This window comes from Condylura cristata, unplaced genomic scaffold (assembly GCF_000260355.1).
Source record: "Condylura cristata isolate star-nosed mole 26May11 unplaced genomic scaffold, ConCri1.0 scaffold00097, whole genome shotgun sequence".
Taxonomy (NCBI): Eukaryota; Metazoa; Chordata; class Mammalia; order Eulipotyphla; family Talpidae; genus Condylura; species Condylura cristata.
In genome coordinates this window covers 136769-147911 of record NW_004567198.1, presented here as the reverse complement: position 1 = coordinate 147911, position 11143 = coordinate 136769, and the positions used below count along the sequence as shown (strand labels likewise).

The 11143-nt window shown below is 46.1% G+C and overlaps 1 protein-coding gene across 1 annotated transcript; it reads right to left on the bottom strand.

Annotated features, from left to right (window-relative positions):
• Positions 1–2202: 2202 nt before the first annotated feature.
• On the bottom strand, positions 2203–10663 carry LOC101625152 (E3 ubiquitin-protein ligase TRIM38). The gene is made up of 6 exons (XM_004695688.1): positions 10256–10663; positions 8695–8790; positions 6875–7105; positions 5609–5631; positions 5406–5518; positions 2203–2723 (listed from the first exon to the last, which is right to left on the bottom strand). Exons 1-6 carry the CDS (start codon positions 10661–10663, stop codon positions 2203–2205), a joined length of 1392 nt encoding a protein of 463 aa, XP_004695745.1.
• Positions 10664–11143: the final 480 nt, after the last annotated feature.

Sequence of the window (11143 nt, the reverse complement as noted above, 5' to 3'; positions counted from 1 at the left end):
CACTTGAAAGAATCTGAAATCCCAGAGGTCAAAACCACCACCTTGTAGATTCCCTACAGTCTACAAGGAGTAAGAAAAGGATCACATTATTATTTTTTTAAAGATAGCTTTATTTATGCACACAAGAACTGGGGTATAGGCCAGAGGTGCTGGAGGTAAGTGATTTTGTCAGAGACACGAGTGGGCAGAACAGGCAGATTGAGGAAGTACACTGCTGAGGGGAACAGCAGGCAGGTCAGAAGAGGTCTGCCGCGCCATGTGGGTCAGCTCCCTTGCCGCGGATCCAACTCATGCTGCAGTGGATTTGGCCTGGTGTCCTGCACAGGAGCTGGGTCCCCTGCGCAGATCTAGATTAGGCGTCCTGCCAAGGCCGGGCTCGTGTGTCCTCTGCCCCCGTCCCACCCAATCCCATCACCCCCCGAGACCTGCTTGTTCTGCTGACGTCTGCACCCAGGTCAGCACTTGAAGCTGCAGCAGGACTCCCGCTTCCCCACTCACACAGACCAGGAATGTGGACAGGGCCTCACAGGTGACTCCGGCAAATACGCACATGACAGAGGCCTCTGGGAGAAAAGGGAGCCCGGCCAGATCTGAGGCACCTGCTCCCCCGGTGACTGTGTCCAGGCTGAGTCAGGACCAGAGGAGAGAAAGAAGGGGACTGGGAAAGATCACGTGACTTCCCATGGGCCAGTGACCTAAAGACAAGGAAAGAGGAGAGCGACCCGCCTTCAGGCAAGACCATGGGACTAGAAGTGGACAGCTGCCTCCTGGGCAGGGTATTTCTTAGCAAACATCTTCTCCCACTGGGCAGGCCCCTGTGGAAAACACCGCCTGGAAGCTGCTCAAAGCCTCCGGTTTCCGGCTTCACGCTCCTCGCTACCAGCGGCGTGAAGACTGGCGGCACTGAGGAAGCTGGAGGCGGCCTGGGGGCCTCTGGCGGTATGTGGGCATCGGCTGCTGTGGGGTCTGCATCCGGCCTCTCCCAAGTTCTAGAACCATCCTAACTGGGGACAGTTAGAGTGGGCAGATATGGTGGATACGCCTGAGGAAGAGAGGCTGGAGGGCTGAGGGGCCCCCTGGTTCCAGGGTCTGTTCCCGGCTGAGCTATGCCTGTTTTAAGGCCCGGGTGTTGTTGGGGGCTGGCACCTTGGCGGTGCTTTGATTATTGCCATGTTGAATTTTCCTGGATCCCACGTTGGACCCCTGCCTCCCTCTGATTCCTAGATAGGCATCTCACTGGAAATCCGGCCCCCACTACAACCTCTCAGTCCACCAGCCTGCCTACCAGACCTCTGAGATAGGAGGCCCAGATGCCCAGGTCCAAGAATGCAGCTCCCAGAGCTTCCCCTAGAACACCACCAGATGGCGCCCCCTTGTGTTTGAGCAAGAGCTCAGAAGCTGATTCTAGACCTTCACAGAGCATGGAAGTGTGATCGGGTATAGGAAGCCCAGCCAGAGCAGAAAGACAGGTACCTCCGACCTTTTTGGCTTGGGCTTCCTCTGTCCCAGGCCCCTCTCTCTTGGAATGGGAGAGGAGGTGAAGGGATTTATTTGGAACCTGAGAGGGAAATGTCCTCCTGGGTTAGGGCATAGGGAATTGCATCACCGTGGGCTTCAGACAGAAGGATGCATCTGCCTCAGGCATGTGAGCACATGGGTCCTCCACACCTCAGCTATTCCTGTCTGAGCACACTCCCTATTTGTCTGCTCTGGTCTCGGGCCACCAAACTGGACCGAGTTCAGCTACTGACTTAATGTTGAGCCCTTGAAGCAGCTCTGTCCCCTCAACAGGCCCACCCAGTGTGGCCCAGGCACACCTAGCCAGCCTGAATGATAGGCAGTGAAATGCAGTGATAGAGCCAGTTCTCCTGACTTGAAATCCCAGATCTGTTGCTTCCTGTGTGGCTTTGGGTGCGTTCCTTGAACCTCTCTGTGGCTCTACTTATTAATATGCACAACAAAGATATGAATACCTACCTCATAAGGTTTTTGTGAGGTGTACATAATTTCGCTGCTTGCCCTTAAGACTCACACCTAGGGAGTTCTAGTACTCAGTGGAGGCTGCTGCTATTTGCCCTTGATTGACACTGACAGATCAGCACTGTTCTGGGTACAGGACAGCAGTGAAAAAAGAAAATATGAAATTTCTGTCCTCCCAGGACTTTTATTATATTCTTTGTAGGATGGCTAACAAAGGAGACTTTATTCTTCTGGTAAAGGCAGAAGTAAAGGAGAATGCTGATAAATACAGAAAAAGGGCCGGAGAGCATCAGAGAAGGAGGCCCTGGGGAAGGTGTAGATGTGGGAGCCAGCTGCCATGTTGTAAAAAGAGACAAGACCGGCCTCACAGTCCAGAAACACCCCCACAACCTGGGGCTGCTGGCTCAGATGAAGGGACGTTATGGGAGCAGTCAGTGCCATGCAGCCATTTGTCTTGCACATCCTCATGACCCAGAATCCAGATTCAGGATTCAGCCTCTTGAAAAGACTCCTGGACACATTTTGCAGGCAAACTCCTATGACACAGCCAGTTCCTTCTCCCACATCCACTTCAAAGTAATATCTCCCTAAGGTGAAGCTCTCACAGCCCAGGACACACGGGAACATACTAAATCTCTCAGAAGTTTTAGGCCTCATCTGGGGGCCTTCACAAGTCACTCGTCTCCAATTCTCAGACACAGCAAGGTCTTCATGAGCTGAATCTGGATCCAGAGTCACGCTGACTAAAAAATAAAAACAAAAACCAAAAAAGACATTTTCATACTGACAACAATTTATGTAAAGAAAACCAGCCTGTGTTCAAATGCAACCTTTGTTCTTCCCTGTATGAGTCCTTCTCTGAGCCTCAGTTTGTTAAAAATAAAGGAGAAATCACATCTGTCACAAAGAACGATGATGAAGAGATTTGAGTGTATTAATATACTCTCAGTTCTTGGAATAGGATGACCAGTAAATCATAATAAAAATAAAAGTCATCTTATCATCATTACTGTCACCACCGGTACCATCTTCATCTCTCAGAAAAGCCAAGGAGCAGAACGACTGAGAGTGGACAGACACTGTCCTCCCCAAAGGCCAGGCTCACCAAGGTAGGACAACTAGGAATCACGGCGATTACAGCAGACAAGCCCCTCCCATCTTCACTAACAAGCCCCACACCAACGGTCAGACAATAACACAACCAATGTCACAGCTTGTTCCTGAAGTTGCAGGATTTTCCCACGTGTCAGGACACATGCTGGCCTCGAGGCAGTGTTAGCTCTTCTGTCTTGCTTCAGCTTATGTTCCCAGGAGTTAGCATAAGAAAATCCATTGAATACCAATAGACATGAAAATGTATCTGTCTAGAGTCAAATGAAATAGAAGCTACGCTAAACTTAAATGTGATACTGACTAGTGGTGCAATACATTTTTTGAGATTTATTTATTTATGCATACAGAACTGGGGTATAGGCCAGAGGTACAGGAGCGGTGAGAGGATTCACCAGAGACAGAGTGGGGAGCAGAACAGGCAGACTGGCCAAAATACACTCTGAGGGGAACAGCGGGCGAGACAGGAGTGGTCTGCTGCACCACCAGCTGTAAAATATTAAATATGAATAGAGGTAAAGAAATTCTAGCAACAGAGTCAAACACCTGCTGTGTTACTGGATTAAAGACTGATCATCTGGACTTAGCAGTAAGAGAAATCAAGTGTGCAGGGGTGCTGCCTGCCCTGGGGGAGCTCCCCCCCCACTAGATGACCCCCTGTCCACTCTGTTCATCTCCAGGAAGGCTGACCGCTGTGGACACATCAACCAGGCTCCCTTCTCTCTGACTCATTGGCTTCAGTCAATGGGAAAGAGTGGACAAAGAGTTTGCTCCAGGCATTAGGAGTATACAAGAATTAGGTTAGAAACCAGTGATAAAATGAAAGGTCAGAAAATAAAATGCTTTTACATCATAATATGAAGATATATGCAACTGAATAATAAAAGCTACCTAAAGTTATATAACGAAACAAAGGGTCCATTTTCAGGAAAATTTATGGCATCTACATGTAAAAATCACTACACCACATAGCAAACTCAGATTAGAACAACAAAAGAGAAACAAAAGGAAAATTTTTAATAAGGAAGTCTAGAGCTTAAACAATAACCAATGAAATAAGAAAATATAATCAGAGAGGAACAAAAGTCACTCTTTTGCAAAGATTTATAGAAATAGACATACATCTCACAAGTTTTGTCTGAGGAGGAAAAGAGAAGGCAAAACTGAGTTGAATATAGGTATTTCAAAATTGCATCTTCAAGTTCAGAGATACTTTTTTGGTAGGTTTATATTAACTTGGGTAGAATCTCTATGTTTCACAATCCTTTATCCAAAAATCTTGGGGCGAAATGTTAATCTTCAGATTATTTTTCACATTACAAAGAACAGTCCATTCTAGATGATGTGCCCACCCTCAGCAGAGGCCACAACAGCCCTTCCCCAAAGGCATCAACACTCCTGTAGCAAGGAAGCCTAATACAGATGGTAAACAGAGTCACAGGAGGGCAATTTCGATCTGGTCACGGTGGAAGGAGGACGCAAGAACAGCTGCGTGTTCTTGGCCGCCTCATTTTCACAGCCTTGCAAAATCCCTGCCGTTTGACTGTGGGGGCATAACTTGAGAACAGCCTCTGCTCAATCACCTCTGACCGCTGGCAAAAATTATAGAATGTGCCCCATGGTTATTTCTCACTATGTGACTCCACAGTATTAGCTGCCTTACTTTAGAGACGCTCTTTCCTGAGCTCATTGGGAAATAATCAGCCATGTGCAAGTTGACGAACGGCGCCTTCCAGAAGCTGAGGGCACTTTCAGACAACAGCTGGTAGAAGTCAGGGCCTAAATCCTATAGCCATAAAGAAATGCATTCTGCCAACAACTGGAAGATTATTCCCAAACGATCCACCAGGTGAGCCTAGAACTGAACTGTGTGACCCCCGCTGAGGTGGGCTCAGATTTCTGACACATGATACTGAGAGATAAAATGAGATTTTTGCTTTAAGTCACTAAGTATTTGGCATTAATACATAATTAAACCCGCCATCAAATCTTTCCATTTAGATTTGCTTTACATTGTCTAAGCATTTGAGTGTTAAAACTATAGATAAGAAATGATGGAAATATAGCAAGCAGTGATTAAGACAATCCAGGGAGGGAACCAGATTTGCAATTGACAAAACACGGTTTCCTTATGATCGCAACATTCACCATGCTGTGTGGACTGAGGCCCTAAAAATATCTGTATCATAGTCGAGGAGCCTCACAGACCTTTCTGGCATTGTTCTCAGACTTGACTGCAAAATTAACAATGAACTTTCTATACCAGACACTGGTCTTCATCCTTAGTATTTAGGGGTGTCCACTGATTTCCATACCTTGGTAGCTCTTTAACATTTTCTTTACATTTAAGTAAAGCTCAGAAACATCACACACAGTGTTGGGTTCTATAGAGATTTCCTCTCCTAGTTCCAGCTTCACAGCCAAACTCCTAGAATCCAAAGAGGACAGAGACTGATGTGGGCATTCCATGAAGGCTTTATACTCCCACCTCCTCTCCCCGCACTCATACAGCACTTACCTGCTCAAGGTGTCTTTCACATCCTATGGAGAAACAAAGACAGAAGATGAGCCCTTGGGTTTGGCACGTGAAACAATAGTAGCTCTAAATGATGTGCCCACCCTCAGCATTCACTTATAAACACACCTTCCAAAGAAGTGAAGGCTTAGATACTGATAGAGGTCCAGGTCAGGTACCCATCCAGTGTCCTAGGGTGTCCAGCATGGCACTCAGTTTATCACCCTGGGCTCTTCCTGGTGGCGCAGTGGGTTAAAGCACAGCACTATGAAGCTATCTGTAGCCACTGCAGACCAGTTCAATCCCCGGCCAGGGAGGTGACCCACATGGTGTGGCAAATGTCTCCTGTCTTGCTTGCTGCTCCCCTCAGCAGTGTATTTCAGTACAACTGCCTGTTCTGCTCCCCACTCTTTCTCTGGTGAATCTCTTCACCCTCCACACCTCTGGCCTTTCGTGTGCATAAATAAATAAACCTTAAAAAAAAAGAGTTTATCACCCTGTGATTCTTATAACATTCTTGCAGTTGCCTGAAATCACGTCAGCCTATGGATTGCTGGGAGTGGACAGCTGGGCACTTCCTATGTGCCTTCTGGCAAGACCTGCTTTCAGAGACTAAATTCATTCAGAGGAATCCATATTAGAGCACGTTTATGGTCCTCAGAGCTGAGCCCACGCAGAGCTGCTGAGCCTAGGACACCAACGTGGTGGCAGTAGATGCTCCATGTTGGCAGAGAATGACTGAGACATTCTCAGTCTCACAGTTTAACTACAGCACCATCTGGCAGCTGGCAAAGCTGCTCCTGGTGTTTTCCTAATGGTCTTGAGCTTTCCTACATCTGAAAGAAGGCCTAGCAAGAGCTCCTGGATTACATGGTCTATAAGCACACACTTTTGCTTATCAGCATACATTTTTGCTATCCCACTTTTACACTAACAAGTCATATAAAATAGTCCATTGGGAGACATTTGACAAAGTTCTGTGCACATGGACAGCACAAAGGGTAGCAAGTTATTCCGTGGTTCCAATGCACAGGAACCTATCTATACCCAATAGGAGAATGTTTTTGAGTCAAGCACAGGCACCTTATAGATTTCTGGAAGCCACCTTGCATATACTGGTGTGTATCTAAAAGAAACACGACTTTAAGTTCCCCACAACAATGTACCCTGCAGTGAAGCAGTCAGGCCTTGCCCAGCTCCCGCTGCCTTACGATGTTCCTCTCAGGGGCCAGCGACAGACACCTCCTCGACAGCCCCTGCCAGCCTCACCTGCAGTAAATCCTGGTCTGAGTCCTGACATTTCTTCTCTAGTTCCAGGATGTGGCTCTGGAGTTCCTGGATCTGCTGTTTCAGACTGGCTTCATGGTCCTTCAGACTCCTCAGTGTCTCTTCTTCTTCCTTCTTCAGTCTCCACAGAAAAGCCTTCTCCTCTTCACAGAGAAACTTATAAAGATTCTTGAAATCAGACTGGATATTTTGCTTCTGAACATTTACCTTCTCCTAGAATCACAAAAGTGTGATCAGATCTGGGAATAAACCAAATGACATCTAAATGAAATGAGAACACAATGTGATACACACAATGGAAAGCGGTTGAACTCTGAGAAGGGAAGAAATTCTGATATATGCTGTGATGTGGGTGATCTTGAGGACATGATCGGTGAAGTAAGTCAGAAACAAAAGGCTATAGGAGGGACCTGATAAAATTTAAACACAGAAAGCAGAAGATGGTGCCAGTTGCAAGAGAGGAAAATGGGGAATTACTGTTTAGTGGGGTGAGGTTTCAAGCTGGAATGAGCTTATAGCTCTGCAGAGGGAGAGTGGATGTGACTGGACAACATGTGAAAGTAGTTAATGTAAAGTGTCCATTTTATGTTATGTTTATTTTAAAACCCATACACCTAAACAACAGTTCGCTTAGCTATGGTTGCACTGAGTCACTTGGGTGGGAAAATGCCCCATATTCCCTCTGCAGCCATACCTGGAACAGGTAGTAGGTGTGGAGGGCTATCATCAAGCTCCAGATGCCTGACTATGTTCCATCTTCTTCAGCCACAGCACAAGAGAAGGAAGTAGAGCATGCTAGACAATAGTCATTATGAAGCTAGGACTGAGGTCAGATGCTGAATTTTCATTTGGAATAGAAACAGTATATCTGGCCCTGAGCGATTTTTGTGAAGCAAAACTTGTCATGAATATAACCACAACTGGCCATTGACAACAGGGCACTAGCAGAGAGAGGTTGAGGCAGCAGGTTCAGTGATAGCTACCAGAACCCTCCTTATGTATAAGCCTGACAGAAACCAAATGATCTATCTTGGGGGCCTCACTTTTCATTTGGCAGACACAGACGAGCAATTTCCTATGGTGCTTTCTCAATTCATGCAGTGTTTTAAGACTGCAATGTCACTGATGAGGATGAAATGGAAATTTTATGAGGGGCAGCTCAAACTGTGGCATTAACATGGTTTCTCTAAATGTTTGTAACAATGGAAGCTTCCTTCACTACCTCAGGTCCATGAAACGAGGGAGGTATGATTGTCCTTTGGAAACAGACTGAGGGGCCCAGAGTCTGCAGTGGTCTGTGTATGTTCTTGCTGCAGCTCCGTCCTCACCAGCTTCATGAGCTGAGTAACAGCCTCACCTGGAGTAACCCTTTCTCAGTGCTCACAAAGGATGGTTTTGGAACTTGAAAATTTGAATGCCAGACCCTGCACCATGTTAAATGTGCCAATGTGATATGGCTGAGTCCTCCCACCAGGAAGTTGTATAAAAAAGTAGTTAAAGTTCAAGGTATTTACAACTTGAAATCCAGTCTAGGATGGTACATGGAAAAAAGATAAAAATTCTGCTTCTCTGAACGAACCCACCGGGCATCCTAGTCAACTACTGTCATAAGTAGAAAACTTGAAAATAAAAACATACAGACTTAGATACTAGGGAAATACAAACAAAGAGAGATTCTCTCTGTATTTCCTTCTTTTTCTGGTTTAGCAAGAGTAAGCCATTAGTGTGCTTTGCCCAAACATCCCCATTGTCTAGGCTCTATGATGGAAAATAATTTGTGATAAATCAACTCAAATTCTTACCTTCCATTTGCTCATTTGTGCTCTTACGGTCAACTTCATACCCTGACATCGAGATTCTAAAAACCTCAGGTTTGTCACAGATTTCCGGAGCTTTTCCTAAAAATTTTGGGTGAAAAATATATAGTCCATTATAATTTTGTAATGATATAAATTATGTAATTTTATACTTATAATTTTTTTTTTAATTCCAAAGTAGAATCCCCACTTCCATCACTATTACAATAACATTAAATATTGTTGAATCCTGACCCTCCCTGATGGCGTAGCGGGTTAAAGCACAGCACTGGGAAGCTAAAGCCACTTCAGCATAAGTTCAATTCCTGTCAGCCCCTTGAGGTGACCACATGGCACGGCAGACCTCTCCTGACCCGCCTGCTGCTCCCCTCAGCAGCGTACTTTGTCGGTCAGCCTGTTCTGCTTCCCACTCTGTCTCTGGTGAAGCCTTTCTCCCTCTGACCTGTACCCCAGTTCTGTAATGCATAAATAAATAAATCTTAAAAAAATATATTGTTGAATCCTTATACTTGACGACGAACATCCAGGACCGCCTGTGCAGTATTAAATCTGAGCCTTTGGCAACCCCAGGTAGTTGGCGAGATTTTGACCGTCATTTCTGAGCCGTAGAATCTGAGGCTTAGGAAGGGCTAAGTGAAATGCACCAGCCACCATTGCTGGTAAGTGGCTGAGCTGTGATTTCATCTCAGCAGCTGACCCAGAGTCAGCAGACTAAAAACCACAATTCTACCAGGGAAATGCTGTAGAAGGAACAAGCTAAAAACATTTATGTGAGAACTGTCTCCAAACTTCTACATATGTTAAGTTGTAGACTCTATTCTAGAAGCTCCCCTATATATCACTGCCGAACAGCTAGGCCTACTCACAACCCAAGTAAAGGGGACTCCAGGCATTCTTGTTTTGCTAATTTGCTTGCCCTATGGACTGCAAAACACCTACAAGGTGGGGTGACTCTGTTCCTGTTTTCAGGTCCTGTCACATGGCCTGCACATGTGGTATGCAGGGGTTTTTTCCCCCCTATTTTCCAAAAAAAGGGTCTCAAACATTTTGTAATTTTCATTTAAATTGTTAGGAGGCTTGGAGCTATTAGTTAATCTATCGTTCAATACACTGTCTAATAAAGCACTGAATAAATGATGCAAGTTGTCAATGGATGAGTGGTCAACTAATAGCTCTGCTAGTAACTGATTTATGTATTTTTCTTCAATGAAGTTACATAAACCAATGAAAAAAAAACACCCCATTTTCCCTATAGGGTGGTTTCCCAAATTACACACACAAGTGAAGATAAAAGAGGCTGGTGCGGGCTGAGTACACTGTAGGCTACATCAGGGGTCATCCCAGCAGAAAACAAGAACAAGATTTTGATCATCCATTAAACGTCAAGACAAGAAGTTAGATCTTGAGCACTCATCGTAAACCATTTGTCAGTACAGTGATAGGATGAAAGTCAGATTCAGAATCACCACATCTAGTTTCCGGGTAAAAGTTGTCAAGTCTGAGAGTGCAACATGAGAGCGGGTACTTGCTCAGACAACCCACTCACTCTGTAGCCTGGGCCTGCGTCCTGCACAAGCTCCGTGCTGTGGCCTCTGTGCCGGGGGGACCGCTCACAGCGCCAGCAGATGAGCTGCCCGTCGTCCTCACAGAACAGGTGCAGCTGCTCCCCGTGCTCCTCACACAGCCTCTCCAGCTCCAGCTGCTTGACCATTTGAATGAGGTTTTCCAGGTGCTTGTTAGGTCTAAGACTCTCCCTTTGAAATGGTGTCCGACACAGGGGACACTGGGGCTCCGTCAGGGATGACGTCAATTGTAGGTTCTCGAGGATGCTCTCTGTGCACCTGCGGCAGAAGCTGTGCCCACAGTCGATGCTCACGGGCTCCGTCATCAGCTCCAGGCAGATAGAGCACAAGGCTTCCTCCATCATCATCTTGGCAGCTGTGGCTGAGGCCATGGCTCTTCCTGAAGAGCTGCAAATCAGCTTTAGAAGCAGAGATGAAACAGACAGAGTTTTCCACAGTGAGAGACATATAAGTAAGCTGGGATTGGCATTTGGAATATGATACCATGTCACTGTGATAACTATCGCATATGGCCACCAAAATTTAAATTAATGACAATTAAAAGTAGTACTGGGGCCCTCCCTGGTGGCGCAACAAGTAAGGATACAGCACTGCCAGCTTAGGGCAGCCGCTTCAGTGCCAGTTTGATCCCTGGCCCCAGAGGTGACCCACATGGCACAGCAGACCTCTCCTGACCTGCCTGCTGCTTCCCTCAGCAGTGTACTTCACCATCTGCCTGTTTTGCTCCCCGCTCTGTCTCTGATGAGTCCTCTCACTGCCCCTGCACCTCTGGCTTGTACCCCTGTTCTGTATGCAGAAATAAATCTTAAAATAAAAAAATTTTTAAATTAACTTCTTTAAAAAAAGAAAAG